Here is a 22,309-nt window from a genome sequence, read left to right as displayed (position 1 = left end):
TGACTCCGGACAGCTGGCCTGGGCCTCCATCTGATACACCCTGAATATTATCACTGAGCGGCGGGAATGACACATGTCGTCCCGGAGCACGGAGAGACCTGAGCGCGGCGTTATAGCGGGCGGGCCAGTTACACTACACCTGAGCACAGCGAGGACGCGCAGTAACGCGGGCAACAACACGCACACAAACACAGCAACAAGGCGGATCACATGCAGGGGAGAGCACGCGAGCGGCCAGCAGTGAGCGGCATTTGGCGCGTGGACAAGCGGCGTCAGAGAGGTTCCAGGACTGGTGTCACAAAAGCTGTTTTTCCAATCCGAACTGCCGCTACACATTTTTCGGCTCAAAGTAACCCCCACCCCGAGTCCCCGGAGTCGAAACGCCATTCTCCATCTCTGCCAGGCCAGTACGCGTTCCCTAAAGGATTCTGCCTGGATTCTCCTCAGCTCCGTTGTCATTCCTTCTGTACTCATAACGACTAACAGATCCTTGTAGATGGCGGGCATTGCATTGCTGCGGATTGGAGATCAGCACAGCTTTTGAGTAGAGGAAACGATTAGGGGGTGAATCTTGCCTTGCCATGTCAATTGCAAGAGAAAGAAATGCAGGGTTACTCCAGCAGGGTGATGTTCCTTTCACCCGGGAACTGTCAGATGCTCAGGGCATTGTGACCAGGCGTGTTGCCATGGTGAAGCAGCCGAGAATTATCTTGCAATTCACTCTGGCCTGGTCTCACTCACTGAACGAAGACTTGTCATTTGGTAGTTGGAAGCCAGCTTTCGTGACACCACTCCTGAAACTTTTCTGCCTCACCTTGTACACAGCACAGGAGCTGAACAGAAAGCACCATCTCGTTGATGCACATTAGCTTGTTTATTGTACGGAAGACTTGGCAGTCATCAGCGATGACAGAAATAAATCCTCCCCCCCTCCCGTCCCCGCACAAGAGTTTGGCAGCAAATCACATCCTCTTGCTGTGCGGTGACCCCTTCACCATTCTCTTTTCCAATCATTAAAACCAATACTCAAGAAGAACACATGAAAGCAGCGCTTTGTAGAGCCTCTCTGGTCACAACTCAATACTGTTTTGTAGTATGGTTCTCCACAACACTGTAACCAAAAACACGTTGCCTCTGTGGCTTTTCTGGGAAACATCAATGACCACCCAGCATTGACAAATGCTGGGTGGTCATTGATGGTACTGTGAACACAACTCATTATTTATCCAATAAACTGCACATTTCTTTAAACTCTCCGGAAGACGTGAGATGTACTTTTGTCACTATATCCCATCGATAACAGAAAATATCAATGCTAAAAGAGAAGCGCGATTCGGTGTCAGCATTGGCGTAAAGATCAAAGTTCACACTGTGGGCGGAAGGCCCGAGGAGTAGCACGCTTGCATTCCCCTGATGTTTACTGTTTAAAAGGAAATATTTACAACACAAACAATTGTCTCAGAAGTAAAAGCAGGTCAGAGGGATTTAGCTGAATAAAAGGTGACACCGTCATCACAGTAGGAAACGTTCTGGAATGTTGGAGCACTTCCTATTTGGTGTGGAGGTGAGGGGTGGGGGCGGGGGCACTTCTGCACTAACCTTATTGCTCAATGCTGCCCTCTGCCTCTCACTACTGTGGACTGCAACATGACAACTGACGGTGAAGCTGAACAAACACATTAAAACGCTGGGGTTAATTTACAAAAACCTTCAAAAATAAATTTGTACAAAACAAAAATAGATCTGTGTAGAAAATACATTTTACAATTATAGCCACACAAGGGGATTAACGCCCCCGACACACGGCTCAATTTTTCTACGCGGTGAGATGTCAAACATGTCGATTAGCATAAGCTCACCAACATCGCTGAGTGAATTTTGCTGAGGCAGTGTCAACATAAAAAATGTGAATGAATAAATGTTTGGATGCCAGTTTGTATGTGTGTGTGTGTGTGTGTGTGTGTGTGTGTGTGTGTGTGTGTGTGTGTGTGTGTCAGCCTGTAACACTGGAATGCAAAAGTGTGTGGCAGTAATACGCTTGGAATGAGGGGACGTGTGAGCACACTCGCGGGGACGGCGTGTGTGTGTGTGTGTGTGTGTGTGTGTGTGTGTGTGTGTGTGAAAGTGCATTATGAAGAGTGGGGCTGGTATTTGGGGAAAAAGTAGAGGTCTTTGCACAGCGAGCTGGTGAACTCGGACATCTCTTTGCAGCGATGGTAGGGCGTGCCGGGGGCGTAACCCTCGCGCTCTTTGATCCGCCCGTTGACCTGCGGGACGAAAGGGAGTCAGTACCAATGCGGTCATTGTCTCTTCTTTCTTGCTCATTTCTGCCTCACGACCAATGAAAAGCTACAAATAATTGGCACCCCCCCCACCCCTTAAAAAAAGGGTCTGCAGTTCCATACAGTAGAGATGTCACAAGATGGCAGCAGGGCACTGAAAACAGTGAGGATCTTAAAGCACCAGTGCCATGTTTCTAACATGTACACAGTCACAAATCCATGTTACATGATTGACGATCTGAAGTCAATTATTCAAAACAAACAAAGCGCCCTGGCATGAGGCTCATCGAAAATATTAGCCAGCATGCACGTAAATTAGCGAATGCCGAAACGTGCGGCGAGTTCGCCGTCCGTGGAAGGCGTGCTCACCTGCACCAGGATGTCCGCCATGTGGGTGTCTCTGGCGTGGAGGCGGAGGGCAGAGTTGAGCTCCTGGATGAACCAGGATCCTCGCTTGGTGTTGCGCATGGCCGCCGTGCCTTTAAGAGGAACGCAAACAAGAGCGGCTTCATAACACAAACACGCAATGAGCTGAGACGCAAGGACGCCGGGAAAAGCCGACGCGGCTGCAAATAAACGCACGGTGCAATTGTTTGTTGTTTTTTTTTTGGCGTCAGTGACATGGGCTAATGGTAAATAAAGAGAGGTGTCTCAAAACATTGTGAAGAGAATCCCAGCAGAGAGAGAACAAATAACAGGTCTCGCGCCGCAATATGTTTACAAGAAGGTGTTAATGCGAGTGAGATGAGCGAGCCCAGAGGAACCCGTGAGCCGCCACATGACGCATTCCGGGACGCTTGCTGATCTTCCCGTTCGTTTGGATTCAGAACCCGTTTTGACTCCATTTCATTTCCCGATGTGAGGTCTTTAAAAATCATTTTCAAATATTCTCAATCACACATGAACACGAACCGCTTGGTGCTCAAGTGCAAAGCCCTCCGAGATGAAACAAACCACGGCGTGCCACAAAATACAACAATCTCTGGCAAACAAAGGGCTGAGTGAACAATTCAGAGCGCACCGCAGGAAGGTTTGTTTTCAACATGATACCGTTTTTGACCTGGTTTTGAGCAAGTTCATTTTTAGGCTCTCCCGTCATACTGCCGGAACCCACTTTCTGAGAACCGGCCATATCAGAGAACGAAGCCCAGTACGAGTTCCCAGCTACGCCCGTGAAAGAGGATCAAAAAAGGGGACAAACTTACAAATTCTCTGACCTTTGAGAGAGGCAAAGCCGCATATCATGTCAGAGCGCTGGGGCAGTTTAATCCTGGGCAGTCCGAGGTCTCCTCCCTGTCGAGCGCCAGCGGCCGGGGGGCCTTCTCGCCCGGCATCCCGCTCTTCACAGCTGGGTGAGCTGGTCCTTCCTGGCCCATCCACCTGCTCCACTCCGCAGTCCAGCTGCTCTACGAGATGGCAAGATAAGCACCATTAAGATTTTGGTCTTTTTCAGTGAGCGATGGGTGCCCCCCGCCCTCGACTGCAGTTAAAGCGGACAACCGCACCTCGTGGCAATTGGGTGCCACATCTGTGGGGTGGGGCTAGTTGGAGAGCGAAAGGGGCCGTGATGAAATGATTGCGGTGACTCGCAAGGGCTCGGCAGATTTGCGCAAGGTGATTTTAAGCTTTTGTAGCAGCATCGAGACTCATCCAGACTTTACCCTCAAAATAATATTGAGGGTAAAGTTGACACACATTCAAGTTAGAAAAAAAAAGACTAAGTACAACACAAAGCTGGCAACTCTTCACTTGGTGAGGGAATGCTAAGGAGAGTTTGCGGGTCTGGATTATTTTTGTTATTTGATGTCAAATGTTCTGTAAAGCTCTTTTCGCAGTCGCAGCTGTTGTGAAAGCACGACAGAAATCAAGACGTACCGCATTGCATTTTAAGAATTCATTTCCACAAACGCACTTCATGTGTGCGTTGACATAGATCACAATGTGAAACCAAATGTCAGAATGTCCTTGTGGAAAATCTCATGGATTCGGCTCATCTCATCAGAGCAGGTTGTACCTTGTTGTTCTTATTCAGACTTTATTTTTCACTTTGCCCCTTTGCATCCGGAGGTCGGCCACTTGTCTGTGGCATGCCAATGTCGACTGCATGTGCCCTTCTTTACCTCCTCTGCAGGCTTGGATGAGAAACATCTTTGGTTTGTTCTGTAGCAGCGGGCAGCGGACGTTGTCGAAGGCCTCAAACACCCACTGAAGCTAAATATGAACAAATGACACCGTGTGGGTGGCGGGTCAGATGTCAATATCAAGTTTTTTCTTTTTTTTTTTTAAATGAGCGCTGAACAAGATGACGGCGCACCTGCAGGAGCTGGCCGTCGGTGCCGTACACAGCTCCTTCCTTGCCGTGGGAGAGCAGACAAACCACGCAGCTGTGCACCGTGCGGTGCTCCGGGCGCCTGCTGAAGGTCTCGATGCAACTTCTCATTTCCTGGGGAAAATAAAGACGCGACAAAAAAAAAAAAAAAGGTTCATTTGCGGCCGCGGTTAAGGCGGAGGCGGCGTGGGCGAGACGGCGTCACCTCGGCCGTCAGATCCCTGCGGACCGTCACCGCATAGTCCAGATCTGCAAAAAGCTTCCGGAGCACCTCTTCGTCCACCTCGCCTCCCTTCCTGGGGTCAAGGTCGGCCGCGGTGCGCGGGTCAAACGTCACGTTGCTGATCACCAGCGCTAAACCGCGCGGGGATGAGGTCATTACATAGGACTGCAACACAGTTGAGGGGGGGGGAGGCTGCAGTCATTTGGCATGCTGTGAAACCCCTCAAAAACGTTCATCTTATTATGCAACTATGACCTAAAGTTAGTTTTCCCTTGTCTTTAATCATCTTCATTTTACTTACTGGTCTAGAAAAAACTCGGAGGCCAATAAAATACTGGACCATTTGGTTGATATCGTCCATATTTTATTTTCTTTAAACGACTGCTCCGAAAGACAATCTTTGTATTTGAAATGTATGACGTCGTCAGTGTGCTCATTTAACGCAAACATATAGCTTGGACAGCAAAATCAGGGAAACTGATCATTTTCCAGTGCATCTTCATTTTATTTTAGTGCAGTATATCACTGATGTGTCCTGTGTGGCAGCAATTCATTGCAATGCTTTTTTTTAAGGACTACCTAAAATTGTTTCCTATTCTATGAAGGAGAGACGTCTCAAACTTTGGCGTTTTGGGGGATAATAGCACCCCCTTGTGGAGTCAAGCTGATAAAGCTCAAGTGAATTCAAACTAGTTTGAGGTCAACCATGTCCTCAGAATTTTCAATTGGAAGCGGGGTCATAAGCAGCGAGCACACAGAGATCATACAAGGGCATCACCGATGCCTTTGCATCAAGGAAGGCCAGAAGGCAACACTTTTAAATTAATTTCACGATCTGAGTCTCGTGCTTCTACTTCTTTCAAGTCAGTTATTGAGTTAGGTGATCACATTTTTTTCCTTGCGCTATAAAGGGTGGCCAACGATCTGGTTGTTGTGCTTTGCATAAGTTGCGTTACCTTGAGGCATTGCGAGAGGTAGAGGTCATGCGTGCAAGGGAGCACAGGAGCGGTGATGGGGCTGTCTGCATCCAGGCTGTACTCCATGTACTCTGAAAACAAATGAAGACGCACCTATGTTGAAACTCAAAACACAAAAAAAAAGTATTTGTAGTCATGCTCAGTTTTCAAGCACGCCATCAGAGCAAAAGCGATTCTCCTCGTCTTGTCAGGTTAAATAAGGTCAACAACTAAGTTGTACAAATAATAAGATTCGACAGGGGTGCCTACTGTTGTGGCCGGTGAGTGTATTAAGTCACACTAACAGGTTTAAGATGACAAAAGTCCGTACTACAAGACCGTACATGAGTCACTCACAAGGTGTGGCACCCGCACTCCCTTTCAGTAATATGATACATACGCAATGAAGACACTGAGAAGAATATGCAGCATATTCCAACTTTTTTTCCCTCTATTTTTTTTAATTAGTCAGCTCCTGAATCTGGACACGAGACAAACGGGTTGAAATGGAAAAATATTGACACAGAGACACTTGTGCCATATGCCGCATCCCACCGTGTGTCCTCGCCCGTTTGGCTTCGATTTCCTCCTGGGTGGAAAATGGAAGAGAGGAGTCGCCATATCTCTGAAATGAAGACGGACTGTTTGAAGTTACAGCAACCAAAGTGAAATGAAAGATTTTCTTGATTTGACGAGTGGAGTGACCGTACGTTGGATTAAGAAAACAATCGCCCTCTTCATAAAGGAAGTTTGGCATTTGCGATTTTGCCTAATCTGCCCATTTTTGGCCTGTTCGCTTCAAATCTTGTCTACTCGCCGTTTTTTGTGGTCAGGCCAAAGTGACAAAATGATTATGTTGGCGCCTTTGGGTGGAGCCTTGGTGTTATTGTTAGCTGATGTCTGCACTGGAGCTTTACTGAAAAACATCATCCAGTTTACAAATACATAAATGCTCACTGCGAACAAAACAATCTGCTAACATCTATAAAGCAAACGTCCCACAAAGAGAGAGCTTTGCAGATTTCTCCAATGTACAGGCTGGTGAGTGACTGTCCTCAATGACGGACGGGCTACTTAATCATTCACAAAAGGATCAAGCGTGAAGGAGGGAAGGTGGCGCACCTCTCTCCTCCTCTCCGATGTCTGAATGAGCTGCCGTCCCGCCCGTCTTTCGCACTCCTCCTCGGGCTGAAGACACAGTGGCCGCAAAAGCCGAAACGATTATTACCTTGGGAGGGGAGGTGTTGACCGATTGCCTGATTAAGCGTTCACTCACTTGTGTCTCTTTGCCATCCTTCTCCTGCGACAGCGCGAGCAGCTCGCACAGGTGCCGCTGCTCGGTTTCTCTCAGTGCTGAGCAGAAGCTGCCGAAGGCTCGCGGGCCTCGCTTGGGCAGGAGCAGCAGCAGACGCCAGCTTCGCTTCTGGGACGTTTGCTCGGCCTAAGGAAATTGCCCGTCAGAAACATGACAGGGGTCAAAAATGTAGTAAAAATCGATGGGATGCTTGCAGCGATTTGTACTTCGCAAACTTATGCCTTTTCTCCGTGGTGTGTTTTATACCAAGTGTTGAGATAGTTTTTGTGTAGACTCGTTGAAATCACAAATTTACCTTGCGGATTATGAGATGTATAATTCATTAAAATCCAGTGGTGTTACTTGTGGTCGTAGTTCTGAATGCAGATGGAAAGTAAACAGCCCAGCATAATTTCTGGAGTGAATTTGGAGGCATCAGAAGGCAAATTATTATTTTTTTCTGGTTCAAAGTGTTTTGGTTAGATGCAAAAATAACATTTTGTGTTCCCGGTTGCAGTAGTTAATTGATTTTGTAAATGCACCACACAACAGTTCTTTTTCTGTTATCCTGACTTAAGATATCAAAGGTGTATTGTAACTCCAGGTGTGTTTTTTTTTTTAACTGACAAAATTTGAATTTTTCAGGTTACCGACCACTGCGTTGAGCATTTTAGAGTGTCGCATGAAATGACAGTGAAGGGTTTGTTGACTATTTCCACCAGAAAGTACGTGTGTGAAGTCACAGCGAACCAGTGTGCTGAAAACACAAACCTACCAGGATGCCCTCAGCCATGCTATCGGTGAGGATGTTGTCCTCCAGCAGAAACTGAATGAGCAGCTCATCAACTACCAGCTGCTTGCACAAAGAAGCACTCCGCAGAGCGACTCGGTGCATCTCCAGCATGCCACACTCCCGCATCTTGCTAGAACAAACACACATCATGTCTTTTTTTTTTTTGGTGGGGGGGGGAGGGGGTAACTAAGGGGTTATGGTAAAGACAGGCTATGACTTGTTGATGTTCCGCACTTTCGATTTAGCACCCCGATAGTAACAAGTTCAAAAAGACTTTGCAGAGTCTCGACGTTGCAAAACACAAACATGAATACAAACTACATTCAAACTGGAATTGCGGTTGGTTAGCAGCACCAGTCTGGGAAAAGCGATCCGCACACGCTGACAGCGGTGGCTAACTCAGCACTCGGCAGTGAGGGAACGCGGCGCTAGCTAGCCGAGCTTCGGTGAGGGAAGCAAGCCGCCTTTCTCTCTCCTACCTTCAAGCGCTCTTCCGCTGGTGCACCAAAGTAATCAAATTTTGCCGAAGAAGGGCGACCAAATGTGGCCGTTTTTCGTTATTTCCACGTCAGAAAACGACAGCCCCCACCGACGGACCGACCGCCCAACTTCCTTAGGTATCGGTAACTGAAATGTGACGGGGCGGGGCCAGAAACTTATTGTTTATTATTTGCACCAATGAAAGCGCGCAAAGCTTGATTGACATAAAGTTTGGCCACTCAGGCCTTTTCTTGACGTCATACAAACGTTGCTGTATTGGCGGGACATTGAATGTGGTGGGAACACCTTGTTGAAAAGAATATTTTAGAGTGGAGAGAACAGCGGGAGGTTCAGAAGTAGATTTTTTGAACTCTGCCTTTAACATAAAATGCCTTGCCAACCCGGGAAAGCCACAATTTCCCACTTTTACTAGACTAATGTAGTCTTCTCGGCTCCCTCTGACTCAAAATTGGAGCCAGTAACCTCTGAAATGAGAACTTGTCCACCTCTCCTGTATTGCGGCAGCCCAACACCGCACAGTAATTCGTCATTGTTTATGGCTATCAAATTGATCTCTCGAAACACAGCAAAATAATGCAACCACGTTCAACATGGCCGCAGCGGGCGTGTCCAGAGGCGCACGGCATCAAGGGGAAACTACAGTGGTACCTCTATTTATGAAACTTATGTGTTCTGGAAGAAATTTCTTAACTCAAAAATTTTGTAAGTAGAGACCCGTTTTCCATGTAAATGCCCTAATCTGTTCCAAGCCCCCCCCACCCCAATTCAGACATGTTTTCTAAAGCATAAAAATGCACCACAATATGTAACAAATAGATGTTACAATGAGATTATTGCGCAATAAATGAGGGTTGTGCATAATGTAAAGACAGTGAATAGAGTAAAGAATAAAAATGATGGATAACTTTTAACTGCGCCCTCACCGTTTTTTTTGTTTGTTTTTTTTTTTTGCCCTCTTTAGTTCCTGTTCTCTCTCAGAAGTGGTTTTTGCCTGGCGTTTTGTGAAGAACTCATCCAAGGACGTTTGCTTTAGTCGACTTTTAACAATCCTTCGAAAATGTCCGAGGCAAACATCAGCATAGTGAGGGATCACCCGACTGGTGAAAACTTTTTCTGGGTAATTTACATTTACGAGGGGCGAATACCGATGACTCTGCATAGACACAGATAGACAGATCTATCTATCTACACACAAAGACACATTCGGTCGAGGTCAATCTTAGCCAATGGGATGCCAGGAAGATGCCAGGTAACAGCCAACGGCAGAGCAGATTTAAGCATGTTGCGTTCAGGAAACTTGGAGCTGGGACGAGCAGTCCATACTGTATATACAGTAGATTACCGTATAATTTTACCTTTCATATCTTGAAACTTCTTTCGTAACAAGAGGCAATATTCTCCTTTTGAGGGGTTTCGTAACTTGAAAATTTCGTATGAAGAGACGTTCGTAAGTAGAAGTACCACTGTATCAGTCGTTCCTCATTGGGTTGTGCAGGTGTGCCTTACAATACGCCATGCTCGGCTTCCCCCCACGTGTCTCATTGAACCTCTGCTCTAAGACCGACTTCACCCTCCCCTGCTGTCTATCTCCTCACCCTCACTGTGTGCTGTCAATAATTGATGGTCTTTAGTGACTCTCAAAGGGTAACAGGTCCGGCAGAAAATGTCTCATGTGTCATTTTTTTATTTATTCACAAGTCGGTCTTGAAGCTCGGAGAAGTATATCGCCGCGTTTGCTTTGCAGCCAGTTGGATGGATATGCAGGCGCTGTTTTGCTTGCACCTGCGCGTGACCGTGAACGAGCCGGTTCGTGCTGCGTGAGTGACAGCGGCGCGGAAGGAGAGGAAGGGAAGCTTGAAATAAGTGGGTGGCGGGGGGTCGGCCAGGGGAGTGACGGAATTATTGAGTGAATTAATTCAGCCTTTGCCAGCCCTGATTGACTCGAGACCGCAAACTTGCAGTACAGTACAAACATGGGGGAAGAAAAGAGAGAAGAAACGGTCTTCCCGAGAAGGAGAAGTTTCACTTTCGGGGCTTACGGAAGGTGAGTCAACACTGTTCCAACTTTGTATTCGGACTGAATAATGAACACGCACTTTGTGTGTGAGCTTTTCTCACCTTGGTGTTGACAGCCTGGACATATCCAGGAGGGCGGCGGGGTGAGGCTTTATTCCTCATTGATCGATGCACTTTTGACCTGACTTTCCACAAGAAGAAGAAGCCAATGAGGAATTTCACTTTTGTGAATGCACCTGTTGCTGCAGAGCCGAAGCCGCCGAGGGCAGCGCGACGGACATCTTGGACTCCCCGCTCGCTGACAGCCAGCCAACCCTCTCGGCGAGCAGCAGCCAGAAGGAAACGGAGCTGTTTGAAATCATTGAAAAACTCCAGGTAGGTTTTTGTGACGTGCTGCGGGAGCCAAGTCCGAGGGAAACTTTGTCATCAGTGCCTCTTGGGTGCATCAGGGAAGCAGACTCGATGAGCAGCGATGTGAATTCCCACTGCCTCTGAAGGTTAGTCCAATTATTTAAAAAAAAAAAACCCAAAAACGTGCTGATTTGATTCTCTAATCAAGCAAGGCGGCCCCTCATCATGGTCTGCTTTAGTCTCAGTTTTTGACAATAGGCGGGGAGCTGCCAATCATCCTCCCGGCGAAGCTTGGGGGCTACTGGATAGACCCTCCTTTGGCGAGGCTTGCAGATGTCGGTCTTAGCTCCTCTCATCGCAACCTCCCAGCAGACAGCTACGAACTCATGGAAAGGGACGGCGAGGCCAACATCTACCGGGACTTCTTCCGCTCACGGGTCAGTCGGCTTCATGATGCAGAGCTGTCGTTTTCATTTTTTGCTCCCTTCATGAAAGGAGAGAGTACAATACAAAATCATCTTCGCCGCTTCTATCCTAACTTTTGAATCAGCACTTGCTATTATGGGAAGGGTATGGAAGCGTCTTGCATTCACTTGGAAAAAAAACTTGTTATTCTGAGTATTTTTTTGGGAGGGAGGGGCTTTGTCTTTGTCTGTTTTATGAAAAAAAATCCTGTTTTTAATTTTTTTTTCCTGTTTTGGGGATTTTTTTTAATTCCTGTTTCTCAGAATTAAATATTTGTTATTAATATATGTTTGTTATTAATATATGTTTTTTGGAATTTTCTCCCCCATGGAGATACACATTCATTCGTTCCTACATTGAGGGAGAGCTTGTAAGCAAACATGACCGGCTTTTTTTGTTTAATTAAGTTTTATTTTTATGTTGGTTTAAGACACTGGCAGATACTCCTGTTTTTGAGTCACATCGATGGTATTATTATTATTATTATTATTAGTTTGACAAAAAAACATTCTGTAAAACAGAAACTCATATTTGCTTTTTTTGAAATATTTTTTGTTTGTTTTTCCCAAAAATATTTTCCTGTTTTCTGGAATTTGTTTTCAATTTTTCAGAATTATTTTTCTGTTTTTGGGAAAAAAAATCAGTTTTTGAAAAAAATGTTTTCTTCTTTTCAGAATTTATACTTTTTTTATTGACAGAATAAAATGATAGAAAAAAACCGAAAAAGTATTCCATAAAACAGAAACCAATTAAAACAAAAACAAAAAAAATGCAAAGCCCCCCGGCCACCCAAAAAATATATATTTATACCCAGAATGGTACAAATTCAATAACAACGCCATATCAATGATGACCTTCTGAGTTTGTTTGTTTCTTTTTTGCACTGGTCAGTATCACCATTCGTTCACAGCAGTGGATCCGTCATTAGGGCCCCTGGTTCTGTCTGTGTGTTTGGAGGAAGAGGAAAGTCGGGCGCGAGTCATCCTGAGGTGAAATGCTAATCGTGTTTTACGAGACCCTTATGGGGACCTGCACAAGCACTTAAATGTGAGTCAATGTTGACTTTGTGTGTCTTGTCTCACAGAATGAAAGAGCGCTCCCTGCATGGCGTTTTCTCCCTCTCGCTCTTTCCCGGCATTCCATCAGCTGTCGAGCTAGCAAAGGTACACGGGTTTTCATTCGCATAAGTAAACAGTGTCATCAGTGTTATGCACTGTGAAAATGAAAACTACATTTGACCCCTTTAAATGTTATCTGGGCCTCGAGCGTCCTACGGATCTAGTTTGTAGAGGACCGAGTCTCAGGCAAGGGAGAAAAAAAAAATCAATAAAAATACCCATCTCCTTTCTAGATGCTGTGTGACAAAGTGACCGTCTCAAAGTTTGACGCAGTCAGCTACCTCAAGGTACTTCTTGACCATGACCAGAAAGACAAACGGATTGACTTTGATGTGCATGAAACTCTTGAAGTTCCTCATTCTCAAGGCTCCGATACTAATAAGGGCATTCGACGAGCACAGAGTGTCTTCCAATTTCAAGTTTGGTGTGTTGTACCAAAAGGAGAATCAGGTAAGAAGCCCATCGTTCGTTTCGGGCCTGCATTTCATTCAACTGTGAGAAATATACAGTAGTGGAACCTCTGTATCACAGGATCAGGGCCTCCGCAAAGATTTTGAATGTGATTGTTTTGATCATCAAACCAAGAATGTTCATCTTGACGTCCTTCGTGTCTTCTTGCGGATTATTACGTCACGAGTGAATCATCTCTCAACACTTTTACAGTCATTACTAACCTCATGATTCCGCATTTGATATCATTCATCTTTGAGACCTGAACTGACGCTGACAGCAGTGCTAATTTGAGTTAGCTTACTTGACTTAACTTCTTAGCGATGTTCCCCCACCCCCAAATTTTTTAGAGGTTCCGCTATACAACCAGTCAAAGACACGGAACTCTCTCACCAGTTCACCGAGGAGGACATACTCGGTAACGACGAGGAAAGCGAGGAGTTTGCGCAGTTCCTGTCTATTTTGGGGGACACGGTTCAGCTCCAAGGCTTCGCCGGGTAACGTGCGATTGGCTAAAAGACGCTGACGGTGCAACATCTCATGCGATTTTCCTTTTCACAGCTTCAGAGGAGGGCTGGACGTGTGTCACGGGCAGACAGGAAGTGAGGCAGTTTTCACTTCCTTTCACGGCAGAGAAGTCATGTTCCACGTTGCCACCAAACTGCCTTTCACAGAGGGCGACCCGCAGCAGGTTGGCTCGTCTAAAAAAATCGTTTCTGCGTTCGGCAGCAATGCGTGTCTCAAAATGGTGGCAGCTTGGAATTAGTGATTGTACTTGAGTCGATTTTTTTTCCCCCAGATATCTGCACTTGAGTACTTCTTTTTCTCATTCACTTTTACTACCTACGTTTGAAAACCTAGAGCGTATTTCTTACTCGATATAATAGCCTTCTTATTTTTTTCAAATTCTCCCAATTATAATATTCAGTACCAGCCAATTCTAGACCAAGTCTGAAAAGACGTTTAAAAACGTCTTTGGGAGTGAATGAGTTAAGACACATCATAAAAAAGACGTACAGTAGATAGAAAGAGGTCAATTCCCCGGAAGTCAAGGAGTTGAATCAGTACTCCTACCTAAATATTTTTTTGACAAGTAGTTCTACTCACGCACAGACTGCCAGTACTTTTGCCACTGCTTCTAATAAATGCTGAGAAACGTCTCCTCCTTGTCCCGCAGCTGCAAAGAAAGAGACACATTGGTAATGACATCGTGGCGCTGGTGTACCAGGAGGGTCCGACTGCTTTCTTAGCCGATGTCATTAAGTCGCACTTCCTGCACTGTTTCATCGTGGTCCGGAAGGTTCCGAGCGGGAAGGTCGATGACACTGGCCAAGCTGCATATCAGGTTCTATTTTTTTTTTTTAATCTATCCCATCTGAGCGAAAAGACCAAATTTTGAGCAAAGGTGCCCTGATGCAACCTTTAACTCGCCTCTAGTGTACTTTACTTCTGACTAACCTAGATGAAAAGGTGCTACTCTTAGTCCTTGACTGCAGTTCAATTTAAAGCAACAGGCCACCGACGAAGCTGGGACGTGCAGTCAGGGTAGGCAAGTGAGGCAGTGCCGTCCCCTGCTGGCCCTTTCGCCTGCCTGTGAAGACTTTAAAAAAAAAAACAAACGAGTCTGAACTGAAAAACGAAGTTTGAGGTGCTTCTTGGTGTCAAAAAGTTGGACAACCACTGCAGTTTGGGTTGAACCAAATGTTGTGGCCAATGAGTATATTTCCTCTCGGTTGCAGATATCTGTCACGGCCAGAGACGACGTTCCTCCATTCGGCCCAGTCCTCCCAGATCCTCCAGTCTTCACAGATGTGAGAGCACACAACTCTTGCGCTTTCTATCTTTTTAATTCCTATCCTGGTGTTAATAAAGGAGTCGCCGAAGCCTAAAACTAGAAAGCGTCATATTGTAGAATGATTTCAATCGCCGTTTCATCAGCGGCCAGTCTGTCAGTCCTGCCCAACATGTGCACGGTGCGACGCTTAAAAACCCCGGTACACCTCCGCTTTGTCTTCAGCACTCCCGACTGAGAGAATTCCTCCTGACCAAGCTCATCAATGCGGAAATTTCCTGCTATAAGGCCGAGCAATTCAGCAGACTGGAGGTAGATGCTCATCCCCCGGGAAGTTCACAAGGTCCATTTGGTAGTAATATCATCTTTCCTCCTTTTCCCACTCCCTTAAAAAAAAAATTATAATAAATAAAATCAAGCTCCGCACGCGTTCATCACTTCTGGAGAGTCTGCAGGCAGAACTCTCTGCCCGTTCGCAGTGCATGCTGGGAGATCCATCAGCCCCTTCTGTCCCATCTGCCGAGAGTGCCAGGGGGATGTCCGAAGGCAGCGGTGGATTCATTGAGAACTTTAAGGTCAGAATGCGGAATTCTTAGTCTTAGATTCAATTTTACATACATTGCACAGGTTTTTTTTTTTTCTCAGAGGGCCATCAGAGTCCGGAGCCATTCCTTCGAGACCCTCGGGGTGCCCAGGAAGATCAGCAGCATCTCACCACAGAAGACAAAGGTAAGATTTGGAAGGAATGTCAAACCGAAAACATTGATATATCCACAGCTTGGCGTGTCGAAATCGTTTTCATCACAGGGCACAGTGTGGTTATGTTTTCCCTCGGACCGCCATGATGAAAATTTGCAAAATCGAGAATCACCTCATCATGATAACATCCCGTCATTTTCAAAGTCCGGTACTAATGGTACAAGGGCTCCCTCTTGCGGTAGGCGAAAGAATGACTTAAGTACGTTCGATTTCACTTTTATGTGCAATACATATCAATCAAATCATTATTTCAGTACAACTTTTGTCCTATTTGAGTGCAGTGTTGTGTTAAAAACTATATAATGTTACCGTGACTCACAATAACATGAAATATACTTTTTTTTCGGAAAACCTGTGTCCCAATTTTATTTCAATATTGTATATATTTTGAAAAAAATGGATTTGAAATTAGAAATCAACCAAATATTTCAGTAAATGTCAATGTTATGTTGAGAAGAGATTTTTTTTTGGGGGGGGGACATTCTTGTAATATTTAAAAACAAACACTTTCAAAAAAAAGCAGAGTAAATTTGAAATTTTGTGACAGATCTCCTGAAAAAGAAAAACAACAAATCCATTCAGCAGGAATCGTACAGTTGATACGAGTTATTTCCTTTAGTGGACTATAAAAAAATAATGTGACGGGCCAGATCTCACCCATGGGCTTTGAGTTTGACACCTGTGATCTACACAAGCAAAATTCCACACCTGACTCACACCCACCCAAAAAGATTTGTCATTGTCCTGTCCTTGCCATTTGCCTAGATGCCATAAGATGGCGGCAGAGCACTTATTTACATATCGGCAATGGCAGGATTAAGTTGAAGATCCTTCCCTCAGTTCCACATTGTTGCTTGACACCACAAGGTAGCAGTGAAATATTTGAGACATAGCTTTGGACTGAGCCTAAAAGAGCGAATAGCTGAATTTTTCAGCAAACAAAAGGCACATAGGTTCCACTGCAAAAATCCACAAATTGCAAATGCTGACCTGCAAGTTTGCAAATTTCTTCCTGTGTGATCCTGCCAACTCCAAAATGTTTTATTTTATATGCGGTTACAATGTTTTTTGGAAATTGATTGAATATTTTTGACACAGAGATTTTTTTTGTAATGTCAGAATTCTAAAATAGTCATTTATTAATGCAGATGTATTCAAACTTCTTTTACAGAGTGACAAGGATGCAGAGAGGTGAGTCTCATAACAATTTGTGACTTTTTTTCTTTTACTTCCATATATGTTAAAATAATATTAACAATTGAATGTTTATGAATCGAGTGACTGCTTGGCTCCAGCTGAAGTCAAAGATCAAGCAAGTCCTCAAGAGGAGACGTAGAAAAACTCCACCTTCCAGATTTTAGACGTTCATTCACATACAGCCTTTGTGTTGACATTATTATCTATGTGGATGACTCCTGTAAATAGATACAGTAGTCAAAGGGAGTCTTGCTGCTGATGTGATTATGTTCTGTCAAGCGTTTTCTTACAATCGCAGCTGTTGTGAAATCGCCACAGAAATGAAGATGTATTTTATCATACTGCAATAGAAGTCTTACTTTGTATATGTGATTTAAGGGAATAGAAATTATCTTCATGTGACATGTATGGTAAATAAAAGGCCTGCAAATGTTTAAGGAAAGGTGTGTAGTGTAGGTTTTTATATGTTGTTTTTTTTTCAACTAGCATCCATAAGTGCGAGTTTGAATAAAATAATAGCAACTGAAAAAAGTCGCCGTGTTAGTGAGGGCAAAAACTCTCTCTCTAATTATGATGGTATTATTTTGTGTTCGGGTTAGAAGGAAGACAACAATGTCTCATAAAATGCTTTCATGATAAGAATGTTCTTTATTTCATGGCGACTCAGGAGGCACTAATAGCCAGGAATTACCCACATGGCATTTAAAAGTGGTCTTGTCTTTGTTGGAAAAAAAACATTTTACATTTAATAGTAGTTGTTCAAACTGACTAATAAAATGTGCTTTTATGAATCATAATGCGTGAATATTTTACACTCCGTTATTGACAACAACAAAAGAAACGATTTCTAACTTACAGGACGTTTGCGTGTTCAGCGTGCTATTGCACTCCCGTCCCATAGGTGGCAGGACATATTTATGCGTTCACGCCACATATATAATTTTAGTAGAAGAAGAATTTAGCGGAATTAGTTCGGTATAAACAAACAATGAATTATCAAATCTGCAAACTGCCATAACTCGGCAACGAATAAAATTTGTCTTTTTTTTTACACTGTATTGCGGGTGCTTAAGAGTAGCTTTACTTAACACCGATTAGCATTGCTTGCGGACCGATTGAACTTTGACACACTACAGGTTTTGGACGATTTCGTTTGATTACTTACCGTGCAAGTACACGCGTCGAATATGACCTCCAAAAAGGTGATCGAATTGTTCTACGATGTGGTCTCTCCCTACTCTTGGCTGGCCTTTGAGGTTTGTCTATTATTTATTTGATTGGTGACACAAGTAGCGGTACTATTACAAGCTGGTGTCCATGTCAAAGCGGACCTAAAGCGATTCGTTTACAGGTCATGTGCCGATACAGAACCGTGTGGAATATTGATCTCAAGCTCAGACCTGCGTTTCTGGGTGGTGTCATGCAAGGTTCCGGTAAGATTGTCACGTTAACACCCAGCAGTGGTGGCAAAAGTACTCAGACTTTGTAAATACGTGGAAGTGGCCTACGCAAGTAGTGGTGCGGGCTAATTAGGTGAAGGTAACCCTGAAATCTACTCAAGGGCAATATTCATTTTCGACACAAATCATTATTGTAGCCGAGAACATCACAATATCTTGCTTTTCCGAACCTGTTCATGTGCCCCGATTCACATCCCTTCAGATCGTCGCTGTCCCTGTTTCTCTGCCTCCTAAAACCCCAAGATATCAATTCTTCAATCAACATGTCAACCGCAGTTTAATTGACTCTTTTCTATTCACACTTATTGTCGTAATCCACAAAAAGTAATGGGCCTATTTTGGCAAAGTAACTTATCTGTATTCAAATATTGGGACTAAAAAGTCACCTGAAAATTGACAAATTAAAGTTCCGATGCCCGAAACATGTTCTGACTGACTAATCCAAATGCAATAATGAAGTATTTGTACTGCATTACTCCCCTCCATTGGCAGTGAAGTTATGTCTTACCGTGACAGGCAACAAGCCCCCTGGATTGGTTCCGAACAAATTCTTGTGGATGAACCATGACCTGGCCCGCCTAGCAGTATATTTCAACGTCCCATTGCGTCCTCCTTCAGACCCTGCGGAAGCCATGTTCAGAAAAGGTACACGTCAAGTCAAAGGAGCATTCATTTTGAAATTAAGGAAGGATACCAGTTTAAAATGAAAAAGAGAGTTGAATATATAATACTGTACAATTCTTACTATTATGTGATGATTCTGCTGATCCCTGAGGAAAAAAACGAAATACAGTCGATTTAATACAAACATACAATATAAAGTAGGGACACTTTATTTTACGTAGATTAAGGTATGTATGTGTATATTGAGATGTTTTACTTTTTACTTCTTGTAGGCTCCTTGAATGCAATGCGCTTCATAAAAGCGGTGCAGGAGAAGGAGACAGGTGGAGACCAGCAGGTGGAGAAGGTGTCCAGAGAGCTCTGGAGAAGAATCTGGAGTGAGGACAAGGATATCACCGAGCCCGCATCACTGGCTGAGGTAGCAACACATCCAGAGTGCTTGCTTGGTGAGAAATTAGTTAAACAAACAAACAAAAACAAACAGAGAGAGATTATTGGCTATGTTGTCCCCAGGCCGCACAGAAAGCTGGCTTGGGCAGGAGCGAAATTGAAGAGTTGCAGAAGCTGTGCACCACACCGGAAATCAAAGACAAGCTGAAGAGCAGCACTCAGGACGCGCTGGAATATGGGGTCGGTTCGTCTGTGTGTCGCATGTGTAACGTGAGTTCATTTTATTTTTTTTTACACCTGCTGTACTTGTCAGGCATTCGGCTTCCCCATGATGGTGTGCCACATCAACGGGAAAGCTAAGATGTTCTTTGGCTCCGACAGATTTGAGGTCATGGCCCACTGCCTTGGTAAGAAACCTGCTTTACTCTTTTTTTTTTTGTTGTTATCGTTTTTTTAAGGGTAACGGGCATTTATATTTGGTGTAATTCCACTGTTAACCACTAGATGGTGACACGCTTATTTGGTTTGAGACGGTGTACATTTGAAAATTTAAAAAAAAGAATGGAACAGGAAGTATTTGAGCAGAGTGTGCGCAAACCTGTTTTACTGTTGAATCAATGGCTGAAAAACTATTGGTGACATTAGCTCTCCTTTCCCACATGCAGAGGCATCACACGAAGTACTTTGACATGAGTTGACAATACTGTATGCTATTTTTTTGTTTGTTTGTTTTCTAACAAATTACAGTGCCGATCAATTTTGTTTATTTGCTTACTTTTTAGGTGAAAAGTGGCTCGGACCTCAGCCTGCTCATCATGAAAGGTCATCTGCCAAACTGTGAGACAAAGTTGCCTTTCCAACCGCCCGTCTACTACCTAATTGATATATTAACTCTAATTACAGTTTAACCTTGTGTGAAAAGCACACCTGTGTGCGCTGTGCCTCTTGATCACAATAGAAAAGGCCATTTTTTTAAATCATGTATACGACAAGCAAACAGTCCATACTGTATGTTGCCATTGGAATAAATCGTTGCTGCTACAAAGGCAAAGGTCACTTGTTTGTGTTTGACGAGCGCAAAGACGAAGCTTATCGCGGACTCGATCCTCTCGAGCGCGGGGAGCTCGTCGTACGGGTTCCAGCGGTCGCAAGTTGGTTTTTTTTTTCTCTCTTCTTTTATCAAACGGCTGCGGCGAGTCCGTACGACAAGGAGCGGCAAGACCAGTTCTTGACAAAGCCAAGGAAGGTTGGGCCACAAAGAGACCTGTGCGGGCCTCCGCCGAGAAGGAAATGACAGGAGTAAACACAAAGAGGAGGCGGGGCGAGACTGTTGGTTACCATAACCGTGTTGATTTGCCCCCTGAGGGGGGGAGAAGGAAGAAGGAAGGAGCAATCGAGGAGTAAGTTGCTGGAGACGAGGGGCGGAGTTAAAAACATTATACACGGCTGAGCATTGACAAACAGGTGTACACCGATCACCCCCCCCTAACAGTCAGTCAGAAAACAAAGACCATGTAGAACTGGCTCGGGATTTAACACGCTGCCGGGTGGACGGAAGACGACTGACCCCATGAAGACAGACTGCGGTAGCAAGACTATTCTGGAGGATCTAGAACACAACTGAAAATTAAAGGTAAGACAATATCTTGCGCTCCAGTATGTCTCTTTTAAAACCTGCTTTAAATACTCTACGACGACAAGCTGTCATAGAAAAAGCTACAATGTTTCGCACGCAAACGGTGTTTTTTTTTTAGATCAGCATTTCGTTGAGTTGATGCTTTTGATGGCGCGTGTGGTTTTCCGCTCATGGGCATGTAGTGCGACGCCGGCATGAAAGTGTCAGAAATGCAGAGGGACAGGTTTTCCGCACACTGACGTCCAAACGGTTACGCTTGCGCCGCTGTAGAATTCCCAGTAGCCCGCAAAATCCGCCCCTTTAACAGCACTTGACTTGATGTCACCTTTCGTCTCAGGTGCGCAATTTCAGGAGGGCCGCCGCAAGAGCTTCATCAGCGGTCCCACAAAGAGAAATGAGCAACAGTTATTATGACGCCATCTGAGGAGAATAATACAATGAAAAGCAGTTTGGCAGTATATTATGTTGAAAAAAAAAACCCTACCACCAAGCGCATATACTCCACCCTTGATGAACTAACATTTTCCTGTCACAATTCTATTACGGTCGTTAGATGCAATTAAGGTTCATGTTAGGTCAAGTGTCCAATATGCACAACAACTTGCAGAACGTAGTCAACAGCGTCGTCCTCCTGGTGCTCTGACAATCGTCAGTGATAAAGATTTTATCTGCAAACTTTTTAGCAAGTTGCCACCCGTTGGGAGTATATCGACCAGGGACGGGGGAGCCAGCGGCGGCCCGCCGGCTGCACTTTGAGTGGCCCTTTGATTAATTCCCCCGACACACACACATTTTTCAGAAAACACAGATCAACATTGATTTATGTTCCCTTTGGAGAAATGCGGGGGTGAAAAAAAAATCCCGTCAAAATTTAAAAAATAAAAGTCAATTATCTGGCCTGGCACCTTGGCGTCGAAACATATTGCAGGGGTGGAGCCCCCACTACTCCCTGTAGCTCAGCCAGAGATATGCATTAAAAAAAAAGTGTCATGCACGCCAAGGGAAAAAAAGATTGTTCTGTCTGTTACTGTACAATGCGGGCAAAAAGAAAATTAAAATACACTTGTCGGTAAATCATTCCTGGAAATCATTAAGTGAAATGCAATAATTTGATGATCTCACGGCACAGTGGTTGTCCATCATTCATATTGAATGCAATGTATTGGACATTGTTGATGCGAGTGTAATTCAACACGACCTCAATACGACACATTGTTAAATAAATACCATAAAAATGGGCATTGTTGTTTTGCAAAGGGTCATGTCACTGCCTCATTTTAAGACCGTCTCCAAGTTAGCCTAGCAAGAACTCCTCCCTCGATGAGGACTAAAGTTTCCAGTGTTTGCCTACAATTGTGTTCCTTTAACAAACAAAACACAGAAAGGCTTGTTCACACTTTCATTTTTAGTCGATTGGACAATCGTCATGGGTGGGGTGAGTGTGTGGAGGGTGGGGGGGTGTCCAGCAGTTGCAACTGGTTCAGAATGCTGCTCCTCAAGTTCTTACTGGAACCCACCACACTGCTCCTAAAAGCGGGTTTTCATTGTCAAATTTTGCTGTTGGTTTGGTAGTTTTTATTTTTTAGATGCTTCGTTTTCGGTTAGTTTTAATGTTTTGTCAAAAACATGGAGTGTTGAGGCCAAGATGGGGGGGGGGGCCACTAAATATAGGA

At 44.5% G+C, this 22,309-nt stretch overlaps 4 protein-coding genes across 9 annotated transcripts in view; 3 read left to right on the top strand and 1 right to left on the bottom strand.

Annotated features, from left to right (window-relative positions):
- Positions 1 to 850: 850 nt before the first annotated feature.
- casp2 (caspase 2, apoptosis-related cysteine peptidase) lies at positions 851 to 10,666 on the bottom strand. 5 transcript variants are annotated; one of them, XM_019868990.1, is made up of 12 exons: positions 10,497 to 10,666; positions 7,860 to 8,007; positions 7,067 to 7,231; positions 6,913 to 6,978; positions 6,346 to 6,415; positions 5,791 to 5,882; positions 4,817 to 4,999; positions 4,597 to 4,725; positions 4,403 to 4,493; positions 3,488 to 3,688; positions 2,652 to 2,761; positions 851 to 2,267 (listed from the first exon to the last, which is right to left on the bottom strand). In XM_019868990.1, the coding sequence occupies exons 1-12, from the start codon at positions 10,517 to 10,519 to the stop codon at positions 2,130 to 2,132; spliced, it is 1,416 nt and encodes a 471-aa protein (XP_019724549.1). In that variant the 5' UTR covers positions 10,520 to 10,666; the 3' UTR covers positions 851 to 2,129. The 5 variants fall into 5 exon arrangements, with proteins under 5 accessions (XP_019724549.1, XP_019724547.1, XP_019724548.1 ...); XM_019868988.1 differs by having other exon boundaries at positions 7,860 to 8,003; XM_019868989.1 differs by having other exon boundaries at positions 3,500 to 3,688; positions 7,860 to 8,003.
- rap1gapl (RAP1 GTPase activating protein-like) lies at positions 9,775 to 16,963 on the top strand. Its single transcript, XM_019868987.1, has 17 exons — positions 9,775 to 10,422; positions 10,643 to 10,769; positions 10,844 to 10,891; positions 10,985 to 11,182; positions 12,102 to 12,199; positions 12,295 to 12,373; positions 12,562 to 12,615; positions 12,695 to 12,778; positions 13,175 to 13,275; positions 13,340 to 13,469; positions 13,956 to 14,123; positions 14,518 to 14,589; positions 14,796 to 14,882; positions 14,990 to 15,145; positions 15,216 to 15,299; positions 16,501 to 16,520; positions 16,608 to 16,963. Exons 1-17 carry the CDS (start codon positions 10,352 to 10,354, stop codon positions 16,663 to 16,665), a joined length of 1,635 nt encoding a protein of 544 aa, XP_019724546.1. The 5' UTR covers positions 9,775 to 10,351; the 3' UTR covers positions 16,666 to 16,963.
- Positions 16,964 to 17,477: 514 nt separating this feature from the next.
- On the top strand, positions 17,478 to 20,051 carry LOC109515316 (glutathione S-transferase kappa 1). Its single transcript, XM_019869007.1, has 7 exons — positions 17,478 to 17,782; positions 17,878 to 17,959; positions 18,503 to 18,631; positions 18,883 to 19,028; positions 19,124 to 19,240; positions 19,314 to 19,407; positions 19,783 to 20,051. Exons 1-7 carry the CDS (start codon positions 17,714 to 17,716, stop codon positions 19,839 to 19,841), a joined length of 696 nt encoding a protein of 231 aa, XP_019724566.1. The 5' UTR covers positions 17,478 to 17,713; the 3' UTR covers positions 19,842 to 20,051.
- Positions 20,052 to 20,357: 306 nt separating this feature from the next.
- The window catches only part of styk1b (serine/threonine/tyrosine kinase 1b), a 28,570-nt gene continuing 26,618 nt past the window's right edge, over positions 20,358 to 22,309 (top strand). Inside the window, exon 1 of one of the 2 annotated variants that reach the window (XM_019869002.1) lies at positions 20,358 to 20,633. The gene's annotated coding sequence lies outside the window, so the exon portion shown is untranslated. Of the gene's footprint in view, positions 20,635 to 22,309 lie in introns of both variants that reach the window. The other variant, XM_019869001.1, reaches the window with a different exon arrangement.

The sequence above is a fragment of the Hippocampus comes genome, unplaced genomic scaffold (assembly GCF_001891065.2).
Source record: "Hippocampus comes isolate QL1 unplaced genomic scaffold, H_comes_QL1_v1.1 scaffold67, whole genome shotgun sequence".
Classification (NCBI taxonomy): domain Eukaryota; kingdom Metazoa; phylum Chordata; class Actinopteri; order Syngnathiformes; family Syngnathidae; genus Hippocampus; species Hippocampus comes.
The sequence above is the reverse complement of the archived record's forward strand: the minus strand, read 5'-3'. Positions and strand labels throughout refer to the sequence as shown.

Bases quoted from the DNA above. Each gene is read 5' to 3' on its own strand.
- rap1gapl (XM_019868987.1), top strand. From the start codon at position 10,352: ATGGGGGAAGAAAAGAGAGAAGAAACGGTCTTCCCGAGAAGGAGAAGT. The intron at 12,616-12,694 runs GTACTTCTTGAC...CTCATTCTCAAG, and splicing joins ACGCAGTCAGCTACCTCAAG to GCTCCGATACTAATAAGGGC. The intron at 12,779-13,174 runs GTAAGAAGCCCA...CTCTCTCACCAG, and splicing joins TGTACCAAAAGGAGAATCAG to TTCACCGAGGAGGACATACT.
- casp2 (XM_019868988.1), bottom strand. From the start codon at position 10,556: ATGAGGAATAAAGCCTCACCCCGCCGCCCTCCTGGATATGTCCAGGCT. The intron at 6,416-6,912 runs GTGCGCCACCTT...TCTTCATTTCAG, and splicing joins CATCGGAGAGGAGGAGAGAG to AGATATGGCGACTCCTCTCT. The intron at 2,268-2,651 runs GTGAGCACGCCT...TTCGTCCCGCAG, and splicing joins TGGCGGACATCCTGGTGCAG to GTCAACGGGCGGATCAAAGA.
- LOC109515316 (XM_019869007.1), top strand. From the start codon at position 17,714: ATGACCTCCAAAAAGGTGATCGAATTGTTCTACGATGTGGTCTCTCCC. The intron at 17,783-17,877 runs GTTTGTCTATTA...ATTCGTTTACAG, and splicing joins ACTCTTGGCTGGCCTTTGAG to GTCATGTGCCGATACAGAAC. The intron at 19,408-19,782 runs GTAAGAAACCTG...CTTACTTTTTAG, and splicing joins GGTCATGGCCCACTGCCTTG to GTGAAAAGTGGCTCGGACCT.